Source organism: Pungitius pungitius, chromosome 10 (assembly GCF_949316345.1).
Source record: "Pungitius pungitius chromosome 10, fPunPun2.1, whole genome shotgun sequence".
Taxonomy (NCBI): Eukaryota; Metazoa; Chordata; class Actinopteri; order Perciformes; family Gasterosteidae; genus Pungitius; species Pungitius pungitius.
In genome coordinates, this window is record NC_084909.1 from 9,390,281 (window position 1) to 9,417,195 (window position 26,915).

A 26,915-nucleotide genomic window follows, 5' to 3' on the forward strand; every position below is an offset into this window, starting at 1 on the left:
ACACAGGAGGTTCCTGAGGTTCGCTTTTGGGGATAAAGCTTACCAATACAAAGTTCTTCCGTTCGGCCTATCCCTCTCACCCCGTACGTTCACCAAATGCGTGTATTCTGCTCTGGCACTCTTGCGTCTCCAGGGCATCCGTATTCTGAACTACTTAGACAACTGGTTGATTTTAGTGCCATCTGAGCGTCTGGCGGCCCAACATCGAGATGTTGGGTTAGCTGTGATCCTCCTGTGGTCCTTCGGGAAACTCGTTAAGAGCGGCCATGCCGAAGTGGACCAGAGAGACAACTCATTGTCCTCGGTGGTTCACCCTCACGCACCCCGCCCCACTCGGGTTGGATGCTATGGTACAGGCAAGGCCAAGAAGCATGCGCCTGTATGCTTTCCCTCCCGGTTGCTCTGCTCCCAGGGCTTGGAGAGGGTCCGTCAGGACGGCGTCAGCCTACTATTAGTAGCCCTGTTCTGGCCGGCCCAAGTATGGTTCGCGGACCTGATGTCGCTCCTGTCAGGTCCACCGTTGGAGATCCCCATCAGGTCGGACCTGCTGTCTCAGGCGTTAGGTCCATTATCCACCCCCGCCCTGAGTTATGGAAGCTATGGACGTGGCCCTTGAGGGTCCGGTCTCCCGACCAAGGTCCTTAAAGGGCGGTGTGGGGCGACAGCAGACCCAGTTAACTTCCTGGTCAGTTCAGTACTGGAGTTCCTGCATTGTTTTCCCACAGGTTTATCCCCGTCTGCTGTCTAGGTATCTCGCCTCCTGTTGTGGCACCCTGTTCCTACGTTCCTGACGTCGGAACAGGCGTAATCATTCAGAGCCGCAGCAAGGGAGTGGTTGAGGCCATCACACTTGCGTATGAATCGGCCGGCCAGCCCGCACTTTGGCTGTCCGGGGCCATTCTAACTGGGGTATGCCGGCTGCAGAAGCCCTCCTGTCGGGGATCTTACCCTCTCCTTGAGCACAGGTGATCTCGTCTGGGTGTGCGTCTTAAAACTTCACGGTCACTTGCTCATATGGTGAGTGGGTATTGGGTTACCACAGCGTTTCTACGCAGCTCGAGTTCCCTGAGAGGGAACGTCTCTCGGTTACGTATGTAAGGGAACGAGACGCTGCGTAAACTTTCTGCTATACTCCCGGCCTGCCGGTGGCACTTGATTCAGCCTTTCAGAGATGAATGGTCCTGCCCTTCAGGTCCCTTTATAGCGCCCTGGTCCCGGCGTCACCCGCCTATGATGTACCAGTCATTGGTACCCCTCAGAAAACCAGCAGCAGCAACAAAAACAATATACAAGACAAAAATATAATTTACACTCTCCACCTTGAAGGTCTGGAGAGATGTGGTCTTCCTGCTTCTCTTTACCAGGACCAGGTTTTTTGTCAGTACCACTCAACCAGAAGTTGTACTCTCTGTCTGTAATGCACCTCCTTGCTGTTTGTGATCAGTCCTACTGTAGTGGCGCCAGCGGCGGACTTCCCTATAGTGGAAGGGTTTTTGAATCGCTCTTAGTCTGGACTCTTCCTTGCGACCGGTTGTCCTTGGGCCAGCCTACAAGAGGCTCGGACAACAGAGACAACAGACCACAGGATCACTGAGCCACTCAAACTCTTCCACCACGTTAAGGTGGCGATTCACGGAGGAGTTTTTTTTTTTTATGTGGGAAACCCAAGAAGGAGGGGGAAAAACCCACAGGGGAACCCCCAGATGGCAAGTGGGGGGGGGGGGGGGGAAGGTGGGGAGGGAAGGGAAGGTGGGGAGGGAAGGGGAGGGGGGATGGGGGGGGGCGCAGTGTCTTTAGCGTTGTCAACCCCAGGTGATAGTGGGGTTGAAGGGGGGGTTGGAGGGTGTCTTTAGCGCTGTCAACCCCAGGTGATAGTGGGGTTGAAGGGCGGGGGGGGGCAGTGTCTTTAGCTGTCCCCAAGGTGAGGAGGGAAGGGGAGGGGGGATGGAGCTGTCAACCCTAGGTGTTAGTGGGGTTGAAGGGGGGGGGCGCAGTGTCTTTAGCGTTGTCAACCCCAGGTGTTAGTGGGGTTGAAGGGGGGGTGGAGGGTGTCTTTAGCACTGTCAACCCCAGGTGATAGTGGGGTTGAAGGGCGGGGGGGGGGCAGTGTCTTTAGCTGTCCCCACGTTGACTGAAAAGTGAATATTATTTTCATTCGTTCATTCTCTTCGTTGGGCGTTTTCTCTTAGGTTCGGTTTCTACAAAGTTGTTCATACGTCATCACATTGACCGCTTTCCGCTTTTCGTTTGTTGGGATTTCTTCGGTCTGAACGTCAATCTCCATAGGTCCGGGTTCTACAGAGTTGTTCATACGTCATCACATTGGCCGCTTTCCACTTTTCGTTTGTTGGGATTTCTTCGGTCTGAACGTCAATCTCCATAGGTTCGGGTTCTTCAAAGTTGTTCATAAGTCCCTGGGTGAACAGCTTGACCTCTTTCAGGTTTTCCTTTGTTCGGATTTGTTTGGTCTTAATATGTTGCATACGCTCTTTTGTGCTGACGGGATCCTCTAGCGTTTGTCCTTTGCTTATTTGGACGAGGAATTGGCTGGTTACATAAGTCCAAATCTGTGACGACTTTTCTGCGAACGTTCCTTTCCTGATGATGAGTGTCAATTTCATCATAATGCCATGGCTTTTTTTGGGAAATCTCCATGTACCCAATCTCCGTACGTTCTGTTTTTACAGAGTTGTTCATACGTCCCTGGGTGAACACATTGACCGCTTTCCACTTTTCGTTTGTTGGGATTTCTTCGGTCTGAACGTCATTCTCCATAGGTTCGGGTTCTTCAAAGTTAATCATAAGTCCCTGGGAGAACACATTGAGCGCTTTCCACTTTTCGTTTGTTGGGATTTCTTCGGTCTGAACGTCAATCTCCATAGGTTCGGGTTCTTCAAAGTTGTTCATAAGTCCCTGGGTGAACACATTGACCGCTTTCCACTTTTCGTTTGTTGGGATTTCTTCGGTCTGAACGTCAATCTCCATAGGTTCGGGTTCTTCAAAGTTGTTCATAAGTCCCTGGGTGAACACATTGACCGTTTTCCACTTTTCGTTTGTTGGGATTTCTTCGGTCTGAACGTCAATCTCCATAGGTTCGGGTTCTTCAAAGTTGTTCATAAGTCCCTGGGTGAACACATTGACCGCTTTCCACTTTTCGTTTGTTGGGATTTCTTCGGTCTGAACGTCAATCTCCATAGGTTCGGGTTCTTCAAAGTTGTTCATAAGTCCCTGGGTGAACACATTGACCGCTTTCCACTTTTCGTTTGTTGGGATTTCTTCGGTCTGAACGTCAATCTCCATAGGTTCGGGTTCTTCAAAGTTGTTCATAAGTCCCTGGGTGAACACATTGACCGCTTTCCACTTTTCGTTTGTTGGGATTTCTTCGGTCTGAACGTCAATCTCCATAGGTTCGGGTTCTTCAAAGTTGTTCATAAGTCCCTGGGTGAACACATTGACCGCTTTCCACTTTTCGTTTGTTGGGATTTCTTCGGTCTGAACGTCAATCTCCATAGGTTCGGGTTCTTCAAAGTTAATCATAAGTCCCTGGGAGAACACATTGACCGCTTTCCACTTTTCGTTTGTTGGGATTTCTTCGGTCTGAACGTCAATCTCCATAGGTTCGGGTTCTTCAAAGTTGTTCATAAGTCCCTGGGTGAACACATTGACCGCTTTCCACTTTTCGTTTGTTGGGATTTCTTCGGTCTGAACGTCAATCTCCATAGGTTCGGGTTCTTCAAAGTTAATCATAGGTCCCTGGGAGAACACATTGACCGCTTTCCACTTTTCGTTTGTTGGGATTTCTTCGGTCTGAACGTCAATCTCCATAGGTTCGGGTTCTTCAAAGTTGTTCATAAGTCCCTGGGTGAACACATTGATCGCTTTCCACTTTTCGTTTGTTGGGATTTCTTCGGTCTGAACGTCAATCTCCATAGGTTCGGGTTCTTCAAAGTTGTTCATAAGTCCCTGGGTGAACACATTGACCGCTTTCCACTTTTTGTTTGTTGGGATTTCTTCGGTCTGAACGTCAATCTCCATAGGTTCGGGTTCTTCAAAGTTAATCATAAGTCCCTGGGAGAACACATTGACCGCTTTCCACTTTTCGTTTGTTGGGATTTCTTCGGTCTGAACGTCAATCTCCATAGGTTCGGGTTCTTCAAAGTTGTTCATAAGTCCCTGGGTGAACACATTGACCGCTTTCCACTTTTCGTTTGTTGGGATTTCTTCGGTCTGAACGTCAATCTCCGTAGGTTCGGGTTCTTCAAAGTTAATCATAAGTCCCTGGGAGAACACATTGACCGCTTTCCACTTTTCGTTTGTTGGGATTTCTTCAGTCTGAACGTCAATCTCCATAGGTTCGGGTTCTTCAAAGTTGTTCATAAGTCCCTGGGTGAACACATTGACCGCTTTCCACTTTTCGTTTGTTGGGATTTCTTCGGTCTGAACGTCAATCTCCATAGGTTCGGGTTCTTCAAAGTTGTTCATAAGTCCCTGGGTGAACACATTGACCGCTTTCCACTTTTTGTTTGTTGGGATTTCTTCGGTCTGAACGTCAATCTCCATAGGTTCGGGTTCTTCAAAGTTGTTCATAAGTCCCTGGGTGAACACATTGACCGCTTTCCACTTTTCGTTTGTTGGGATTTCTTCGGTCTGAACGTCAATCTCCATAGGTTCGGGTTCTTCAAAGTTGTTCATAAGTCCCTGGGTGAACACATTGACCGCTTTCCACTTTTCGTTTGTTGGGATTTCTTTGGTCTGAACGTCAATCTCCATAGGTTCGGGTTCTTCAAAGTTGTTCATAAGTCCCTGGGTGAACACATTGACCGCTTTCCACTTTTCGTTTGTTGGGATTTCTTCGGTCTGAACGTCAATCTCCATAGGTTCGGGTTCTTCAAAGTTGTTCATAAGTCCCTGGGTGAACACATTGACCGCTTTCCACTTTTCGTTTGTTGGGATTTCTTCGGTCTGAACGTCAATCTCCATAGGTTCGGGTTCTTCAAAGTTGTTCATAAGTCCCTGGGTGAACAGCTTGACCTCTTTCAGGTTTTTCTTTGTTCGGATTTGTTTGGTCTTAATATGTTCTGTTTCTACATAGTTGTTGACGGGTGCATACGCTCTTTTGTGCTGACGGGATCTTCTAGCGTTTGTCCTTTGCTTATTTGGACGAGGAATTGGCTGGTTACATAAGTCCAAATCTGTGACGACTTTTCTGCGAACGTTCCTTTCCTGATGATGAGTGTCAATTTCATCATAATGCCATGGCTTTTTTTGGGAAATCTCCATGTACCCAATCTCCGTACGTTCATTTTTTACAGAGTTGTTCTTATGTCCCTCGGTGAACGCTGTACTTTTTCTTTTGCGATCCATTCTAGCTTTTCAATCAGCTTAATAGAATAGATTGTCCTTTTATTTAAATTCTTACGTAACTCCCTGTAACTGCAACTACAAGTGTTCTCTTGTCAGTAAGGAAAGGAAATGACTTGAGAGATCAGTGTGATGACATCATCACATTCCGTGCACATGACATGTCATGTGACTACCCCCCACTGAAGTTGTAAACCTACTGCATGTGACATCATCACATTCTGTGCATGGAGTTCCATAGAATTCGGCCAATAGGCATGTCCATCGCCACGGTAACAGATATTGAGGATGCTTTTGTGCTTTTTTGAAACCACTTCTCAGTGGTTGGAGTTTTTTATTTCACCTTTGTGCACAAAAGCACCGTTGAATCTATTTTAAAGGACTTAAGTTACTGAATTGTTATGTATGTTGTGTTATTTTGTTGCCTTACACATTTTTTTTGTTCGAATTGAAAAGCAGCTAATTGAATTGAATTTATTGTTCATCCTTCCCGCTGTTCATTCTGTACACATCCATTGTTGGATATCTATTGCAGTCTGTCCATCCCGGGAGAGGGAGCCCTCTTTGGCAGTTTTCCCTGAGGTTTCGTCACTTTTTTTTAATTGAATGTATAAGAATATTTCCCTCTCTGGCATTGTTGTTTTAGTTTAGCATCAAAGCTGTTTTTTTGTGTTAGCATACTGTGATATTGTATACATACACTCACCTAAAGGATTATTAGGAACACCATACTAATACTGTGTTTGACCCCCTTTCGCCTTCAGAACTGCCTTAATTCTACCTGGCATTGATTCAACAAGGTGCTGAAAGCAGTCTTTAGAAATGTTGGCCCATATTGATAGGATAGCATCTTGCAGTTGATGGAGATTTATTGAATGCACATCCAGGGCACGAAGCTCCCGTTCCACCACATCCCAAAGATGCCCTATTGGGTTGAGATCTGGTGACTGTGGGGGCCATTTTAGTACAGTGAACTCATTGTCATGTTCAAGAAACCAATTTGAAATTATTCAAGCTTGGTGACATGGTGCATTATCCTGCTGGAAGTAGCCATCAGAGGATGGGTACATGGTGGCCATAAAGGGATGGACAAGGTCAGAAACAATGCTCAAGTAGGCCGTGGCATTTAAACGATGCCCAATTGGCACTAAGGGGCCTAAAGTGTGCCAAGAAAACATCCCCCACACCATTACACCACCACCAGCAGCCTGCACAGTGGTAACAAGGCATGATGAATCCATGTTCTCATTCTCTTTACGCCAAATTCTGACTCTGACTATCTGAATGTCTCAACAGAAATCGAGACTCATCAGACCAGGCAACATATTTCGTCTGACCTCTAGCATCAACAAGCCATTTTTGCCTACAGGACTGCCGCATACTGGATGATTTTCCCTTTTCACACCATTCTTTGTAAACCCTAGAAATGGTTGTGCGTGAAATTCCCAGTAACTGCGCAGATTGTGAAATATTCAGACCGGCCCGTCTGGCACCAACAACCATGCCACGCTCAAAATAGCTTAAATCACCTTTCTTTCCCATTCTGACATTCAGTTTGGAGTTCAGGAGATTGTCTTGACCAGGACCACACCCCTAAATGCATTGAAGCAACTGCCATGTGATTGGTTGATTAGATAAGTGCATTAATGAGAAATTGAACAGGTGTTCCTAATAATTGTTTAGGTGAGTGGGTCGCAGGTTGTCATTAAGTTGTGATCGCTGACATTTACAATATTCAGAAGTTTTAACTTCCTACAGCATGAATACGAATCACAAAAAATGTTTTACTCTATTCTATTTATTTGATTACACTGCATTCTGCATAGACTTCATACACTGATAACAGGACCTACCACAGTGGCACATGCCCATCAGTAACTAACATTCTAACTAACTAACAGCTAGCAGGCTTCACCCCAGTTTAGTAATTGGCTCTAGTTTTAAACCAAAGAAGGCCTGGGAGGGACTCAGGGTGGGAGAACTACTGACTCTCTTCCACTTGCAGAAACTCTCCACTTCATTTTCCAGTACTGCACATCAAACCCAATCCCCATTTGTACGCATATGTGGAAATCCTCTTTGATGTAATACATTCTTCTGTGGCCAGGGAAGGTAATACAGATGTGTGCTTAGGACTTCAGTGCCAAACACTCACTTCTGTAATAGTGCATGTATTTACACGTTCGTCATATAAAAAAGCGCAGTATGTGGGTGGTGAGTGCTTCATTCTGGTTCCATTTGTCCCCATATAACTCGCTCTAATCACGTTTACAATTGTTTACTCCGCAGTTTCGCCCACCAGCGGACCCGCCCCTGCTAACCCCGATCCGTTGGTCGGTCCGCCCGCAACGACAATCGAGAAGCCAAACCCAGTATATACCAGCAATTCCCTTTTCTCAAATAAACTAATTTAACATTCAAAAATTCAAACATCAATCTCTAGAATTCACTTGCTGTCGCCTAACTGTTTGATTTCTACTTTAATTTAAAACGTTTTTTTCTTTCTTTTTTCTATCTGTTTTGAGTAGATGCCACTTCTCAGTTTACTGGGATTTTTGTAAAATAAATCCTTCCGCCTCTTTAAGACGTTTCTAATGAACAGACAGAAGACACATCTATACATGGATACATCTAACCTGCTCACCATAACCCATTCACTTTCCTCAGCGGATCCTCTGGGGAGAATATTCAGCTCCTCCTCCATCAAATCTGATGAGCATCTGCTCTTTTAAAGACCGTTGCAGCTTTAGGCCCGAGGCGTTCCTTCCACCTCGTACAGGTGCTGATAAGGTTCATGGAAGTCTCCTTTGGTCCAAAGCCTCTTGTCACATGTGACCACTTTGGGAGCTCAATCTGCACGGCCTCTTAGCTCCCAAACAGCATGCCTCAAAACAGGGATGCGGTTTAACAATTTCTTAGATGCAGCAATGCAAAATAAAAATGAACGAGAGCCGTTTTTCCCGAAAAATTAGAATGCAACCAAATGTTTGCGACAAAATGTGCGATAATGGCCGGTGCCTCGTGAGCAGAGAGCGCGGCACCTTTTATACAGACACCACCACGGCCATCCACCCGCTTGTCTTGAAGTTAAGCATTTATAGTTTTTCCTCTTTGAACTTGCACAACAAACTCTTTACTACCTTTTTCTATTTGTTTTAAATACTTTTAATTAATTTACACTAATGCAACTCCGCTAACAATAAACATGCAATACAGCAGTTGTAATGAAAACCTTTGCTATTTCTTTCTCTCCTTGATGGTATATTTTATAGATTTTAGTGACCTGCGTCACATAATGGGCTACTCCTCAACAAGGATTGTGGATAACTTTGTCTCTTTGCCGTCTGCATTCTAATCCAAAGTGAACCAGAAGTATTCTGCATTTTTTTTTTACCCGTCAAACCTACAAGACGTTACACACATTTGGCCGTTGTTCTTTGACATGTCTGCAGGCTTCACTCCCCACAGGTACAACGGCAGTCTCGGCCACAGCTTCGGATCGCACTTTGTGTCTGTCCAATGCGTTTTCTGCTTGGTCTCGAGGATCGATGCGGTCCTCCTCACAATGGTTTCAGCCAGATTCACCTCTCCTCCTCCAGTGGGGGGGGGGGGGGGGTCTGCAGTAGAGATGTGTCGTTCGTGAACGATTCGTTCATTTTGAACGAATCTATACAATGACTCGGAAGTGACAAATCCGCTCAAAGAGCGATTCATTCATTTCTTCATGGCCGCGCATTCGTGACTTCAGTCAAGGAAACAGAAATGGTTCGTCCATTTCCTGACTGGGTTTTCGGGGGCGAGTCTATGGATCATTTTTCACATGACCTGCATTGGTTTAGTAGAAACAGTTACTTCATTCCCTTTCACATGACCACTGTTTTAGAAAGACATTCATTCACAAGTCATACTGACTGCTTTTGTTATTTTCGGGTCGGCGAGTGTCCGCTGTGCCGCCTGCACGTAGCCCGGCGGCGGCATGTAAACAAACACCGACCAGGATGAAAGAAGCGAAATCACGGGGGAGTAAACGGTTTGCAGTTAATGATAAAACAAATCCTAGTGATAGGTCGTTGCACATGTTTGAGTAGAAGCACACTCCGTCTTACCGGCGAGCTCCGTGTCGCGGTCCGCTCCGAGCAGCTGGAAGCCCGCCAGCTGGAGCGCGGAGTCCGGTATCGATCGACGGAGCCACCGTGAAGCACAACACGGGGGAAGTAGAAACATTTCGGCTGATGTTTGGGGGGTGGAGGGGCATTGGTATTTTCTCAATAAAGAATTCGTGGTTACCCCTTGCTTGTAAACAAATATCGTTTGCGTCTTAAAGTGAACCGTTCAGTTTCCTCTCGCTCCCAGTGCTGAGTCTACGCAGGTCACGTGAACAACGAACAACTTACTCGACCGACGACCGAATCGCCTCGCGACCGTGTCTTCGGATTAGCGATTCGTTCGTCTGCCGAGTAAGGGTCTTTGGATCGTTGTTCACGTGACCAGCATAGGCTCAGCACTGGTAGCGAGAGGGAACTGAAAGGATTCGTTCGTTGGCCAACTAGGTCTAAGTACGAGTCTTTGGATCGTTGTTCACGTGACCTGCATTTTTTGTCGAGAAAACTGTTACCTCATTCCCTTTTGCGTGACCGCTGTTTTTAGTATAGAAAGACGTGAATTATATTGGTCACAAGTCATAGTGACCGGTTTTGTTATTTTCACTTTACATTTACACTTACAGTTTAGTGCAGAGCAATTGTTTGATGTGATAATTAAATGCCACTGTGATAATAAATGATCATTTAAATCCTTACAAACCTTCACGTTGCACTGTATTTTTCTTTAAAAAATGTGATCTGCCACACATTCAAGTAAGCAATTCAAGTAAAATGGTATTTTATTATATGGAAAATTCAGTTTAAGACACTTGAATTAGGTCTGTGAACTTTGGGTGACATTGTCCGAGTAAGTGCAGTAAGTTCACAAGTTCACACCAATTGAAAGAGATCAGGTTACGCATGTAGGCCCTTCTGCACTTCATGTTGGTGCCAAAAAAGGGTGGATCTGGCTTTGAAGTACAGCTGTCAGTCATGGCTGTCTCCCCCCCACAGTTTTGCACTCGGTGACTCGCAAGCCATCTAGAAGTTAGTGTGTCCCTTTGAATGAAATGCCAAAATAATCATGATGTAAAATGTTTTTATTGTAACCCAAAATCAATATTGCACCATGCTACATTTATCAATATTTTACTCGCTGCATATAATAAGACACTATATAGAAAACAGTATACAACCGTATGTTGTGCTTATAACAAAACTATATCAATAGACATAAATAAGGTTAAATAAAAATTAAGTTAAATCACACTTGCGACTTTCAGTCGGCTCAGGCCCTAATAATAATAATAATAAGAATTCTTGCAAAAACAATAGGGCTTTCGCCCGACTTTCAGTTGGCTCAGGCCCTAATAATAATAAGAAGAATTCTTGGAAAAACAATAGGGCTTTCGCCTGACTTTCAGTCGGCTCAGGCCCTAATTAAAGCTGCAAGCAGCAATGAACGGGCCTTCGCCTATTCTCGCACGGCGGGGTGGGCAGCGGTCTGCCGGACTCGTGTCGGGAAATCAGAAGGTCGACCTGGGGCGTCGCGTGAACCGGGCCCCTACATGTGACGACCCTCGATCAGGCAGTTGTCACAGACCTTGTCGTACGGAAAGTCATTCGTTTATTGAAGATCACGTTTTTATACAGTCAAGTCACACCCGTTTGAGTCTCTGTAAAACACGGGAGTTGTGGATTCAGTGTCTGGCTTCAGGCGATAACATGACCATGTTTAAAGTGCTCTGTAAGAAGTGGAGAGCGCGTAACGGTTAGCTGTTGGATCTTAAATGTTATTGTTTGATTCTTTAGCTTGATGCAATATCGAAACGTAGGATCACCTTGGATTAGTCGAGGTACAAGGACGACAGCTAACCCCACCTCTTTTGCTCCATCAAGATGTGTTAACTTTTTAACCAAACCCGCTGGATGACGACGTGGCTGTCTTCCTGAAGAGAGCTTTGCTGAATGTAATAATTAATAATACATTGACTAAGATACGCTCCTCCTCCAGGGCTTAATATATTGGTAAGTTCAGTTTGAATCAGTTAAGCCATGTAGAAACTTTGCATTGACCTAAGTCATTAAAATTAAAAAAAGTTTCAAGCCATCCAGGCCTATATGTCGTCAAGACAATTGAGTAGTTGTCCAACAGAGTTATCCTTTTTTGTTTTAAGATTAAAAGCTTAGCTGTTATTACTGCCTAATATAGTTCCAATTGACCAACTACATGAGACATTTCCACACCATAATGACTATCATAAAAAGTATACAACTCTTATTCACATATGAACATTGCACTTTAGAATGTATATTCATTAACTCAGCATGTACCGAAGCATATTCTCATGTAAAAAAACAAAATATGTAAAACATGACTAAATAAATCACTGCCCCTGGATACTGAACAAATATTACATTCTGGATTCATTAAACAGAAGTAGAAGAAGTATTAACATGCCAAGAATCAAACCCTCATCTACTGCACCAGAGGCCAACGCTCTGCAGATGAGCTGTCTGCTCTAATACAAGTACAATTCGAAACGTCACTCAAATAGGATTGGTGCCCCTCTTGCAAAAATACAGCAAATTTTAATACTGAAATGAGAGCTAAAGAAGAAAATAAACGCAGTAGGTCACATAAGTTCTGAGCGGAGAGAAGTAAATAACTTCTTCTCTGGAAGGATCATTTTCCGCTGTGGTCCAGTCGACTTTGCCATGATTGCCCACGCAGACGCCAACCTGTGTAGTGTGCTGGAAGAAAAAAAGGCCAAATTATTACATCCATCGACAGTTACACGATATGTAATGGAACGCTGTTGTAAGAACACGGGAAGAAGTCTTTTACCATTTTGCAGACAGAATGAAATATACATAAAGAAATGCTTTCCTGTCACATGGGCGTGGAGGAGCAGACGGAAGGCAGGACTCAGATGCAGGGGTTTCCGAAACAAAGTGCTCTTTATTCGAACGAAGACCAAACGTGCTCCCACGACGAACGACAGTAGACAATGACGCGACAAAGGACAACTGGCACACAGGGCTTAAATACACAAGGGAGGTGCAGGTGATTGGACACAGGTGGAAACACTCAGGCAATCACGGGACAAGGCAGGAAGTGAAGTTACCCAGGAACACAAGAGACATGAAAACTACAAAATAAGACATAGAGCAGAACCAAACCGTGACAGAACCCCCCCCTCAAGGACCGAATTCTGTTCAAATTCTTCGACTGCATTTTCAATCTCCTTACTGTTTTTTTCATACTTGTCTTTGTTTCGTTTCACAATGTGTTGGACATACTCAGCATAGTCAGAACCTGGTAGTTGGACGCAACCATTTTTATAGAAGGACTCGTACGTGGGGAAATGCGGTCTTTTCAGTTCCAAGTCTGATCGGCGAGGAATGTACAGTTTCAGTAATGTGCCATAAAACTTCTCTGGATATTTTTCCTGTGAGCAGCGGTAAAATCTGATGATAGCAGGCTTATCATTTTTACGCTTTTGCACAAATCCCATCTCACTGAGGAGGGGCAACACATCTTTTCCTTTTTTCTGCTGGCCATAGACAATCCTGCAAGTAGCTGCGAAATCAGCCAAACACATCTGCTCAAACTCTGGTGTTTCTGGTCTGGCTTTGTATTTGTCTGTCAAGATGTCATCCACACATTTACACTTTCTAGAGACGCCGAGACGCCCGTCAGCGCCCGTTCCTGCCCCGAGACGCCCGTCAGCGCCCGTTCCTGCCCTGAGAACCACGCCCCCGTTCCCGGCCCCGCGGCGCCTGACCATGACCCCTCCCTCCCACCCTCTTGGGACCGCCTGGAAGTCGGTCCTTGAAGGGGGGGTGGGGTCAGGGGTTGGGCCGGAGCCCCACGCTACATTACGCCCGGTCGCCAACTCGGCAGGCGCCCCGAGACCCTGAGGCCCGGTCGCCAACCCGGCAGTTCCCCCGAGACCCTGAGGCCCGGTCGCCAACCCGGCAGTTCCCCCGAGACCCTGAGGCCCGGTCGCCGACCCGGCAGGGCCCCCGAGACCCTGAGGCCCGGTCGCCAACCCGGCAGGCCCCCGAGACCCTGAGGTCCGCCGGTCATCCCGGCCGGAGGAATCCGACACCGTGCCGCCGACCCTTGGAGTCCCCTGGGCGGCCGGGGGTTGTCGGGTTCCCCGCCCTCCCTCCCTTGTCTGTTTTTCTAGGTTCCACCCTCCTTTAGGACCGTCTGGAATTCGGTCCTTAAGGGGGGGGTTCTGTCACGGTTTGGCCTCACTTCCTGTTTTAGTTTGAAGTTTCATATCTCTTGTGGTCCTGAGTTAACTTCACTTCCTGCCTTGTCTTGTGATTGCGTGATTGTCTCCACCTGTGTCCAATCACCTGCACCTCCCTTGTGTATTTAAGCCCTGTGTGCCTGTTGTCCCTTGTCGCGTCATTGTCTAATGTCTCCCGTGGTTGGAGCACGTCGGTTTTTTGGTTTATTGATTAAAAGGCACTTTGTCGGAAATCTTGCGTTTGAGTCCTCCCTGCATCCTGCTCCAGCTGCGAGCCTGAGTGTGACAGTCTCCTGTCCATTACAAAGGAAACTTAACATTACAGAGGTCACAAAAGGACATTGTCTCCTGTCCATTACAAAGGAAACTTAACATTACAGAGGTCACAAAAGGACATTGACTCCTGTCCATCACAAAGGAAACTTAACATTACAGAGGACACAGAAGGACGTTGTCTGTTGTCCATCACAAAGGAAACTTAACACTACAGAGGACACTAAAGCACATTGTCTCATGTTCATTACAAAGGAAACTTAACATTACATAGAACACAGGATAAATAAAATGAAATTAATGGGGATAGAAGTGTGGGGATTCAGCTGGTAGGTAAATCAGAAAGTATGTGTTACATGTAGAACACATACTTTCTGATGTGCGTCTGCTACACTAAATGTCAGCAGCTGTGTACAATGCAGTGTACAGCATTTTACATTGTACACAGCTGCTGAAAGAGAGCCCCTCATAATTGTGGACAATAGTATTAAATCAATGTATATAATTATTAGGGCTGTCAAAAATAGCGCGTTAACGGCGTTAATTAGCTGTTTGTTGTTAATTACGTCAATTTTTTTGACGCATTTCACGCATGCGCAGTGTGACAAATTATTCAGGTCCGGAAAGAACCTCTTCTTCTAGGGAATGCACTTCATCCTATACAACACATTACTGCCACCTGCAGGCATATGTCAGGCCGTCAGGTTCAGCAGGTTGTTTGCGCCAGAGACCCGCTCCCCCCCCCCCCCCCCCCCCCGTTCTCGCGCAGCAGAACAGAGAAGAAGAAAAGCTCCGCCCAGCAGAGCAAGAGCAGCGCTGTTCTGAAACATGCGGAGGAAGAGAAACCAATGCGATCTAAATCCTCCCAGGTATGGGAATATTTCACACTGAAATGGGGGTGGTAGCGGATTTCTTTGCAGCGCCAGTCGTTCTAATCGCCGCGCTCGACTTCAAGGTGTAACCTTTATTATTGTTCGGTCTGAAACGGCGCGCCCAGTGACGGGTGGTGCAGCAATATTGTTGTTCGGGTGGAAATCGGGAGAAAGGTCGGTCCGGGAGATTTTCGGGGGGGGCTTTGAAACATCGGGAGGGTTGACATGTCTGGTCATGTCTGGTCATCGCAGGAGCACAAACTCGCAGCAGAGTGGGATAAACTGCAGAGGCTCGAGACCCTTCTAGAGCCATGCAGGGAAATCAGTCTGTAACTTATCAAATAACATTGATTTGATTATTTTCTGGAATGAATTAAAAAATCAAATATCAATAACATATATTTATGTAAAAAATAATAATTATGATAATAATAATGATAATTATGTATCTGTGTCCTGTTATTTATCTTTAGTATGCATTTCAGAAAGAAAAAATGGTTAGGATTCAGGTGTGATTAATCATGATTAATTCACTGAAAATTCTGATTAATTTGATTAAAATTTTTAATCATTTGACACCCCTAATAATTATTAGTTTCAATTAAATCACATTACATTATTTTTTTCTTTAAAACTCAGCTGATACCTTCATGGACCATTAGAGGGCATGACACAATAGACAGGGTTGTGATAACTGTAATAAGTTCTAATCACACCAGAGTGGAGACAGTGTTGTGGTTGCGAGATGAAAATGGGGTCCAGCAGCGTGTTCTTATCGGTGGTTGCATTAGTGATGACTTGTGCATATCCTCTGGACTGGAAGAGCTCAAGGATTGGCTTACCAGTGTTGGAGAAGAGATTCTCGTTGAAATCCCCACAGACAATGATGGGCTGACAGTCCATGATCTCCAATGAGTCCAGAAGGTTCTCCAGGTTGGACAGGAATGATCTCACACTGTAGTCTGGAGGTCTGTACACAGCTGCAATCAGGGCACTCGCTGGGGCTTCTACCTTCAGAGCCACAAACTCAAGATCGGTTACATTATTTACGTACTGTTTCTCACGCACTTGAATGTGGCTTTGCACATAAACAGCAACTCCACCACCACCTCTGTTGGCTATTTGTGGAAAATTTGTGTAAGACAGGTGTCTATTGCGTTTAAACATGTTGTAGCCCTCTAAATGAAGACTCTCTGCAACAAAGGAGCCTTGAAGGTGAGTTTCTGTGAGACACAAAACATCTGCAAGACACAGTTCATGATGGCTCCTGATGTCATTGATGTGAGATGGCAAACCTTCCGTGTTATGGTGAACAATGGTCAGAGTGTCTCGTCTGCTCAATGTCTGTGTCATACAAAGAAGAGGCATCATGTCGTCCAAGTTGACTTGTCTCATGGTCTCGAGTGCTCCAGTGATTTCTGGATTGGCATAGATTTTACTCTCATCCAGATCCAGCATGTGCAGTCCACTGAGAGAGGTCACTCTACTGATAGCTACATAAGCCATGCCAGGTTCAAAAATGTGTTTCAGTGACACTACAGCTGATGTCCTTGTCATACCCTGAACCTTGTGTATGGTACAGGCGAAGGCAAGTCTAACAGGAAACTGTCTGCGTACCACTCCTTTCTGTTTCAGATTATCCTCTGCTCTCTCTATATACACCACATCATCAGGGCCGCCTGATGCTCTATTACGGTAATTCCTTCCAGCAGTTTGATCATCCATCTTAAGGCCGAGCATAGTGACATGTGCAACACCACTCTGTTCTGAGGTTATCACCCTGACTAGTGTAGCAAACGACCCATTCACCAATCCCTGAGACACGTCTATGTTTCTGGTGAGCATGACTCGAGCCCCTTCAGCTAGGTTTAGTGCATCTGGTAACTCGTTTCTGTTTCCTTTGTATGGTTCGGCTTGTCGAGCCATTCTTCCAGTGTGTGGGTCTTTCTTGTAGTCATCTGCATCGATCTTGGTGATATTAGAATGGAGCAGAGCTAATGTTACTGAGTTGTGTGAATCAACCTGTTTATTAGTTGCAAAGATGTGCAGGACATCAGGTGGACAAAGTGATGGTTCAGTGATGGTCTGCGACAACAAGGCTCTGTCTGCTTGAGACAACTCATCTGACTTTCCTTTCACACGGATCCAATTCAACATCTCTGCAAAGGCAACGTCCTTCTGCCGCATTATCTCAGTCAAGGGTGTTGTCTGAAAGTGTTCCTGCCAAAGATCAATCTCACAGGGCTCGTACACACAGAGGGTCTTGGACTGTCGAACTGGTGGCAGCTGATAAAAGTCTCCAATCGCTATTGCTGACATTCCTCCAAAGGGTTTGGGACTACCTATGATCTGTTTCAGTCTTGCATCCACATAAGCAAACAGGGGTTTTTACACCATAGATACTTCATCAATGACAAAGATTTCAGCATTTAAAAGTTCTGATCGGACTTCATCCAGTTGGTTACCAAGTCCTTGAAATGGAGGTTTCAGACTTCGTGGAAGTTTGAGCAGAGAGTGCAGTGTTGATCCTGATATATTAAAGGCTGCAGTTCCAGTGAAAGCTGTCAGCAGGACCGTAGGGTTTGATATGTCCACCTCCTCAGAATGGCTGGGCACTTTGCACAGTATCTTAGATGCTTCTGAGTAGATGCATTTAATCAGATGTGACTTTCCTGTTCCAGCACCACCATTGATGTAAAAGAAAAACTGCTCAGGATTTAGGCCACAGACACGCTTTACGCACCAGTCTCTGACTGCATAGAATACACATGCTTGTTTCTGGTTCAGGTTCTGATACATCTGCCGTAGCAGTGTGGGGTCAAAGGCAGGAGGCTCTCTGATGGCTCGAGCTTCTGTTGCAGCATCAGCCTGATTACTGTATTCTGGAACATTTTCTTGAACACTTTCATGATCTGGCTCTCTTGCCTCCAGTTCTTCGATACATTCCAACCTCTCCACTTCAGATTCTGGAGCCAGATTGCACCATTCATCAATCAGTCCTCTGTTCTGTTCAAATTCTTCGACTGCATTTTCAATCTCCTCACTGTTTTTTTCATACTTGTCTTTGTTTCGTTTCACAATGTGTTGGACATACTCAGCATAGTCAGAACCTGGTAGTTGGACGCAACCATTTTTATAGAAGGACTTGTACGTGGGGAAATGCGGTCTTTTCAGTTCCAAGTCTGATCGGTGAGGAATGTACGGTTTCAGTAATGTGCCATAAAACTTCTCTGGATATTTTTCCTGTGAGCAGCGGTAAAATCTGATGATAGCAGGCTTATCATTTTTACGCTTTTGCACAAATCCCATCTCATTGAGGAGGGGCAACACATCTTTTCCTTTTTTCTGCTGGCCATAGACAATCCTGCAAGTAGCTGCGAAATCAGCCAAACACATCTGCTCAAACTCTGGTGTTTCTGGTCTGGCTTTGTATTTGTCTGTCAAAGATGTCATCCACACATTTACACTTTCTAATGTTGTGTTCTCCAGGTAAGACATGGGGCGACTCACTTTCAGTGCGTTGTCATCCGTAGGTACGAATATGACACCACGTGAACACTTCTTCATGTTTATTCCACATGCTCGAGTCACACGCTCCTGAGCACTGACCTCTCTCTTTTTAGAGTATGCCTGCATGATTTCCCTCATGTCATCACATTCATTGACGTGGTCTCTGGTGGAGTTTTCAATGACTGTTTTGAGGTACTCAGAAAGTCCAGATTCCTTTTTGGTGATGTAGCTGGTGAGATACATGATGCACGAATATGCATTGAGAATATAACTGACATCAATATTGGCATCCCAGGCTTCAAGTAGATGTGGATTATATCCATTTACCCAGCAGTCTTTTGGCTCACGTTTCAAGATCACCGCACTGGATTTGTTAATCACACTGAGGCATCCTTCATACTCTTGGAGTGTTAAGTTGCATTTAGCGAGGAGCTGCTGCAAACTGAGTGAGGCAGTTTCAGGTTCATTCAGCAACAAGTTCAGTGGTTGGAGCTTGGACTTTGCTATTTGCAGTTGCAGTGGAGCAACGCCCTCACCAGGTCTCGATATCATTGTCTTACTGGAAGGTGGTTTAGGAAAACCAAATCTGCAACCCGAGCTGGGACTTCTGAAACATGTCCGTGAGTGTTTTTTGCTGTGCATTTGCACCTCTGTGACCTTCTTGTGTAGTTCAGGTTGTCTGCGTGGATCAGGTAGCTGAGCTGTGATGTATTTGGAAACAAAAGCTGACACAGTCTGATCATCATCCTCCTCAAACACAGGTGCACCTTCTACCCATATGAGACAGTGAATGTGTGGGCTTCCTCTGTGCTGAAACTCAACTCGGTAAAAGTAGTCAACAACTTTGCCAAGAGGCTGTGCAGGAGATAAGAGCAGATCTCTGAATAAGGCCTCAACACGCTTATCAAACATGCGCATTGTTGTCACTGGATTGCTTCTCAGAATGTCACACTTTGCTGACCAGTCGAGCCCTTCAAAATTCACCTCCTCATCTTGTTGTCTTTTTATTGCTTCAATCACTTCAGGCCAACGCATCTCAGCGGCAGAAAATGTACAAAAGAATGTGGGAGTTCCCAACTGTCTGATCATGGCAAAAAGGTCTCGTGTGGTTTTCTCCCAGTAGGCTGGTGTTCCTCTTAGCGGCTGCATGAATCTGACTGCATCTTTGTTCCTCACCAGTTTCTCTACCTCTCGTTTATTCTGCAGCATACCAGAAGTTATATTTCGTCCATCTCGAGTCATTGGCTTTCCTTTCCTCAACTGTATTGTCATGCTGGATGTGGCCAAGTGTATTTCAGTCACAAACTGAGCAAAGAACAAATAGTTTGTGTCTCTGGCAAAACGATCATCAACACAGAAAAGCCTCACTTTGAAATAACTGCTGGGTGTTACTTTCATACGTCTCCCTTCATCCAGTGTGTTTTGACCTGTAGGGAACTGCACAGGGAAAGCCATCGCCTCAAGTTTAGGAGTTTTGAAGAAACTAACTGGACTGTTACTTACTGCAGGGCCAACCGAGTAGATTCCTTCACTGAAACATAAAATCTCCTCTGAAACATCACACGGCTGAAGACATGATTCTAGAGCAAAACCACCGTTAGGCATGTCACCATCCTGTTCTTCTTCATCTCTTTGCTCCTATGGTTGTTCACCATCACAAGACAACATGTCACCTTCCTGTTCTTCATCATCTCTTTGCTCCTCTGGTTGTTCACCATCACAAGACAACATGTCCACATCCTGCTCTCCATCAAGCTCAGTTTCCGTCTCACACAGTGCACTTTTCTCACACATGTCAATTTCCTTTAAATCAGCATCATCATAGTCGTTCTCATCCATAGAGGCATCCTCATCATCATCCTCATCTTGAAGTGTTGGGTCACATAGCTCAGCCTCATCTCTGATAGTGATGTCCTGATATTGTGGATGAATGCGTTTGAGTTAATGCAGCGCCTGCACTAGTTTAGACCAGGTGACCGTCTGGAAGAGCTGATGACCTCTGTAACACAATCGTCTCTTCAGCTTTACTCTCATCACTTGAGACTCACTTCTCAGTCTGGGTAACGCTTCCACTGTTTCCTGCACCTCAGACGGGACACAAACCACATTGCCATGTATCGCTCTCTGTCGTCCTTTGGGAAGAGGAATGATCTTTGCAAACGCTATGCACTTGGCTATGAGATGTCTCTCCAATATGTTGAGGTCACACAGTTCAGGTGGAATGTCAGCGAGCTCCAAGTTGTTGGCTACAGCGAGTGTTGGCATGACTCCATCTTTAAGATGATTGTGGCAGGTGTGACAGATCCACTCGTCCTTTCTCTCATCAGGCACATTGCACTGTTGTTCATCGCTGCACTCATCATCACACACATGGACGTACTTTCCTGTCAGGCATCATGCTACTATGTCTGGATTTCTTACATAGTTTAACCTCTTACAGGGTCTCACTTGGTTTGGAAATGATGCTTTGTGACAGACGGTGCAAACATAAGTGGGACCGGCCTTTATATGGGACCTGAAAACAGACATGGCCTCTTTGATCAAACTGTTGTCACTTTCTTCTGTTGGTTTATTTATCCCTCTGTATTTCCTTTTTATTTTCATGGCACATTTCATGTTCTGCATACTCCAATATGTAGGATTGTTTTTATATTTGTCTTTCATTCGTTGTTTCATTAGTTGTTTGTGTCTCAGTCTGAATGCCTGGTCATGGGCATAACGCTGAATAATATGAGATCTCTTCCTTTCTCTATAATCAATGCTATCTTTATAAAAAGCAGTGAAGTACAGTTTTTTTTCTTTTCTAAACTCAGCATTGTCTCTGTAGCGGTCCGTAAAGTGCTGTTTTTGTTTCTCTCTAAATTCTGGATTATTTCTGTAACGAGAGATCAAGATTTTTTTTTTTTCTGTCTAAAATCAGCATTTTCTTTGTACCTGTTTGAAATGTACTCTTTCCGTTTGTTTTTTAAGTCAACGTTGTCTCTTGTATTATTTATTTTCTTTCGTCTAAATTCCGGATCGTTCTGGTATTGCCTTTTTGAATGAGATATTTTTTCTGCTTTATATGCTTTATTTGAAGCATACCGTTCCCTTTCTTTTCTTTTCTTAATCTCTTTTCTTTGTTGAGTTTTCTCTGAGGTCATTAGTCTGCTCTTCATTTTTCTCCTTTTGTTTTTATTACACTTTGTCAGTTTACATGAGATTCCCTCTAATAGAATATTAGATAAATCACTGGCAACAGTCATTTCTACTGAAGAAGAAATATTTTGTTCATTGAGAGAAGCGTCATGTGATGGAAGCAAAGTGGCTTGACTTGACAGTTGTGGTTCATTCGGGGCATCAGGGAATATGACCTCTTGTTGTCTCACCGATGATGTAAAGATGACGTCACTGTACTCTGCTGTCAATATGTTGTCAGAGAGATCACTGGGAACAGGGTTTATCACTTCAGCAGTTGATTCTGATTCATTGTGAGGAGCATCATGTGTTGTGATGAAGACCTCTGGTTGTTTTACAGCTGGAGTGTGAGGAGTCATTTCAGGTGAAATGGTCTGATCAGTGTCCGTGTTTCTCATTAGAGTAGGTGAGCTTGATTCATCCACAGGGACAGCTGTGGGTCTGCAGTCTGTGTTTGGGAGACCATCGTTCAGGTTGACTGTGTTCATGTTGTAGAACTCCACAGGCTTCAACTCATAGGTACACGAGGACTCTGTGTCCATCATTCTGTGGGACTTCTTGAGCCTGTCAATCATGTCACTGAGACGTGAGAATGTCACCATGACAGCAGTACCTGGTGTGCGTGAACCGGCTGGTAGGGGCAAACCTCTGGCTGTCCTGGAGTGTGGGTCAAAGAAACCATATCTGCCGGACTTGGTTCTGAACACTGCGATACACAAGAGTCTCATCAACAGCAGAGCGTACTTCACATCAGATAACAAGCAGCTGAGTCCTGACTCCAGGTCCAGGAAGCTGTCCACAGCTCCAGGTAAAGGTTCTCCTAATGTGCCGTACCTTGAAAGCTGAGTCATGTTGACATAGTGTGTAGCGCTGCGTGCAGGAACTTCATCAGTGAGCTCATCGGTGGTCAGATAGATGTGATTAGTGACTCGTTTCCTGGTCTCTCTATACATCGTGTTACCTTGTTACCTTTATCCAAAACATGGTCCAGGTCTGCTCTGGTGATGTTTTCATTCTCATGAAGGAATGCAAGAAAGGTCAGTGAGTTAGAGGTGCACTGCCGATTTCTGGATCTGCCATATCTGATAGAAGCCTGGCTGTGGGATGCACGCACATGTTGTTCAGAAGGCTGATCTCCAGGGTCTACGCACTCTGCATTAGAAGGTCCTGCTGCACATGGATCTTTAATGGGTTCTCCTCTCTTTATTGTATTTTCATTAGATACCTCTGGTTCACATGACTCTTCACTTTGACCTGTAAGGTTCACCTGCTTGACATTAGAAGGTCCTGCTGTACATGAGTCATCACTGTGACATCCTCTCTTTACTACGTCTGCATATACCTGTGGTACACGTGACTCATCACTTTGAACCCCCTGTGTCACAGCATGAGACATCATTTCCTCTCCAGTGCTCTCACGACCAACCCATTCTGCTCCTTCAGTCCGTGTTTCACAGGGATTCTCATTGGACCGCTGCCAGCGCGGGCTCTGAGCTTGTGACCTCTTACTCTTCCTTGGCATTGTTGTGTTTCAAAACCACCAATGGTATTGTTTTAAATATAAAGTATGAGAAACGAACGTGACAGGAGGGCTACTATCGCTCAATAAAGTATAGTTTAAATTATGATTTGCATAATCTAGAAAACAACAAGAGCCACCTCTTGTAAATTGTATCAAGTTGAACAAATACTATCGTTATCAGCCATTGTACTGCTGAGAGGATCTGCGCGTCACAGAGCGCTTTCATCTCACCCTGCGCGTGTCTGTTGTTGTTTGTTGACCAATCACTGTCACATTGCACATTTCTCTCCAATGACGAGCCTTCACTCACAGGTTGCTATGTCCGAAGCGGTGAGATCAAAAGGCTTTAGTGAGCATCTTACTGTCTCTGACATAGCAATTTCTTTTTTTCATTGAACTTCCGAGGAGATAAGAGGTAAGGGTTTTTCCTCTCAAATGTGATAATTTGAATACTATTAAGAGGGTTTTTCCTTTCACATGTCATAGTAATGTGAATACTATTAAGAATATCTGAAAAAAATGTAGTAGTCCATATATATTTCAATTACAAAAACCATGAATTTGCTAGTTGTATATCTTGCTCAGAAATATTTTTTCCAAATAGCAGTCATCATTCTCCTGTTTTAGGTCAATTGAAAGCACTCTTAATAGGAAATGATAGGAGAGGTAAGAAGTGAGGGTGAGAGACACTATTATGCTGAAAAGAAACGAAAAGATCTAGATTTAAGCTGGTTTATTCTTATATTATTTCAGAATGGCCTTACATGCCCTGCTGTGGACGAAGCCCCCCACTCCTTATTTCCGACCCCCACCGATCCACTTGTGTGTTGTGGGGGTGGTGGAGCAGAGCAAGGTTGTGGCCTGGGATTTCAATTCCACTGGTGCAAGGCCAGTAACTACAAAAAAAAATATTCTGGCCGCAGTTTCAGATGGGTCGTCTGTGGCAAAGATGGCTTCGTATGAAGAGTTCGGGGGAAAATTTAAAGAGGGTGGGAATTATGTACTGAAGGGTCATTCCTTGAGAGGGCACTCTCCTCCCTACACTCTTATTGTTAATAAGGACACTATGTTCTTTAGAAGTGCTCCAATAATCTTAAAAGAAGATTTAAAGCAGCAGGCGGAGGCCCTCATCCGTCCCCTCTCTGCCCTGACCCCCCTCAGCACCTGCAGGGACGCCAAGGGCTTTCTGACCGTGGAGGGGGAAGTGATTGAAGTAAGTAAGTTTACATTAGAGCTGTGTAAAAAGGGGGAAAATGTAGAAATGTGTGAATAATGGTATGAAATGTGAATTATACCCACAAATCTATCTTGTCCAGCTATCCACAATAAAAAAAATAACCAAGGAAAGGGAGGTATTTCCACTGCTCAACCTTACACTGCAGCAGGTAAGCAATATGGAGAAAGGGAGACACAGAGAGGGACATAGAGACAAACAGGGAAACATAATTGAAATCCAATTTTACTTCACAGGGGGAAACCCGGGTGCCGTTGTGCTTCTGGAGAGAAGTGCCAGTTATGGTGAAGCTCCAGATTGGGACACATATTAAAGTCTCCCATCTGAAAGCTTCCACCTCCAACTACGGATTCACTTTACAATCCACAACATTTTTAACAGTTGAGGTAGGCCTTCTTGGTTGTTGCTGTTGTATCTATTATACATACATTAAATTATCCAAAAAGTCATTTTTAGACTCATTTTTATTCAATCACATCTTCAAAGTACACAAAGCCTGCTGGAGTGATGTTGTAAATGTAAAAACAAATCCTGTCAATGCAGAAAATTTATTGAAGTTAATAGGCAATGCCTATGGAGTTTATTTGGATTAATCAAAAAGGGCAAGGAATACGATCCTTTATTTATTATTTATCATTGAGTTTCTCTCGACAGGAGCTCCACCTAGATAACACGGTGGGTGTGCTCGGGGTGATGGATGTAGATGGCGAGCAAGGCACCCTGAATATGCTTCTAGACAACGGCCGCATGGTCCTTATTCAGGAGGATCTATGGAAGACAGTGGAGGACCACCTTGTAGACCCTCCACTACAAGTTCACATTTCCATGAGTGGAAACCTAGTTTCCAAAATAAGGATTAGCAAATAAATGTTTCACTGTTTAATGTTCCAGAAGATTCTGTTCATAATGTCTTAGTTATTTGGTCTGTTTCTGATTGCATTTTTCTTCCTCTTTGCACTTAATTGTTTATATTTCTATGAATTGTTCTTTCTACCATTAAATATTTATAATATTTAATTGCATTTGTTTATTTGAACAGGCATTTTTATACAATCACATCGTCAGAATACACAAAGGCTGCTGGAGTGATGTTTTGAATGTATTCTGATGGCGTTCAGCAATACATCCTGCGAAATAGTTGTACCCGTCAAAGTAGCAGTTGAAATAACAGTAGTATGAAAAGAATAAGCAGTAGTAGTCATGGAAGCATTGCAGTAGCGGTAACTTACAGAGTACAGGAGTAGTAGTTGTAGCAATAGTTGTAGTATACTAGTAATAGTACTATTAGTGGGATCTGTAATAGCGGTAGTAGTATATGTAGTGTTACGTCTCTCACTCTGCTGTCTAGGGGGTTGCATGAGGGATGTAACAAACCAAAAAGTAAAAACATGGAGAAATCACCTTCTCCTTTATTCCCAGCTCTGACCGCACTTTACACTCAACTTCAAAATCATGACACAACACCCTTAGATTTCTAACGCTGTCACAAAAGGGAAACAGAACGAATGTAAGTACTCATAGTTTTATTAATAGGTTTAATAAAACCTTAGGATAAGACAGATCAACACATAGCAAAAGGGAAAACAAACGAATAGTAACCAAATCGTCAGGAGAGGGCCAGGCCAAAATAACAAAACAAGGCATCCTAAGGATTAAGGTGAGCTACCTTCCCTAACTAACAAAAGGGTAAAACAAAAGACAGTCATCTTACCTCTCTCCCTGACTAACAGAAAAACAAGAGAAAAGTTTAATGAGGCGATCCTCCAAACAAAATGGCACCCAACTCCCTACACTGTTTACATCGTTGGTGGTGAGACAAACTCCACAGACAGGTCGCTACTATCCCCTAAGGGCAACACAAGCTGGGATAGCTCGCGGGGGAAGAATCCGGCCTCCACCTGGTTTCCTTGCTGCCTTATACCCACTGCCAGGCTCCAGCTAATGGACATCAGCTGGGGATCGTTTTGGAGGGCTGCATGGCAGAGAGAGAGAGAGACACAGGAGGAGGGGAGAAAACATCACCAGCACATGCACATAATTGTTTTGAAATTATGGGATTGAGGGGGAGAAAAAGAAAACTGGGAGGAGGGAGGGAGAAAGAGAGGAAGAGGGTAAGGAAAGGAGAGATGTCTGTTGACAGAAAGCATAGCTGCGTCATGTGACTTGTGTATGTATCCACGGCAATGGAGCAGCTGTAGAGAGGGTGGGGTGAGGAGGAGGTCATGTCACTCCAGGGTTGAAATACTAATAGTACTAGTAATATTAGTAGTAGTAAGTCATTTAGTAATAATACCAGTTGAAATACTAGAAGTACTACTAGAAGTACTAGAAATATTAGTAGTGGTTGTAGTACTATTTGAAAGCGCAATAAGTATTTAACGAAACAGCTGAATCCTAAGCTTCATGGCTTAATTACAGATAATCATTGCAGCTTTTATTTTGAAATGATGGTATTGGGGGAGTGGGTGGGGGGGGTTGAGAGACAGAATATATTAATAGGCCTCATCAAACATTACAGTAAGAACTCCCTCCATGGGGGTTGCTTTGAAATGATGAGAGAAGGTGGAGAGAAGGAGGTCATGTCAGGCTGCACTAATCAGCTAATAAGGATCAGCTGTG

At 44.5% G+C, this 26,915-nt stretch overlaps 1 protein-coding gene across 2 annotated transcripts; it reads right to left on the reverse strand.

Annotated features, from left to right (window-relative positions):
* Positions 1-10,314: 10,314 nt before the first annotated feature.
* Positions 10,315-23,015, reverse strand: LOC134132844 (uncharacterized). Of its 2 annotated transcripts, none has more exons than XM_062565242.1 (2): positions 15,696-23,015; positions 10,315-12,197 (listed from the first exon to the last, which is right to left on the reverse strand). In XM_062565242.1, the coding sequence occupies exons 1-2, from the start codon at positions 17,170-17,172 to the stop codon at positions 12,130-12,132; spliced, it is 1,545 nt and encodes a 514-aa protein (XP_062421226.1). In that variant the 5' UTR covers positions 17,173-23,015; the 3' UTR covers positions 10,315-12,129. Both variants share the same exon structure in this region; 1 of them encodes a protein (XP_062421226.1).
* Positions 23,016-26,915: the final 3,900 nt, after the last annotated feature.

Coding starts and splice junctions, on each gene's coding strand:
- LOC134132844 (XM_062565242.1), bottom strand. CDS start 17,172: ATGTCAGCAATAGCGATTGGAGACTTTTATCAGCTGCCACCAGTTCGA. Junction 12,198..15,695: donor GAATCTCTTCTCCAACACTG/GTAAGCCAATCC, acceptor TTTTTCTTCCAG/CACACTACACAGGTTGGCGT.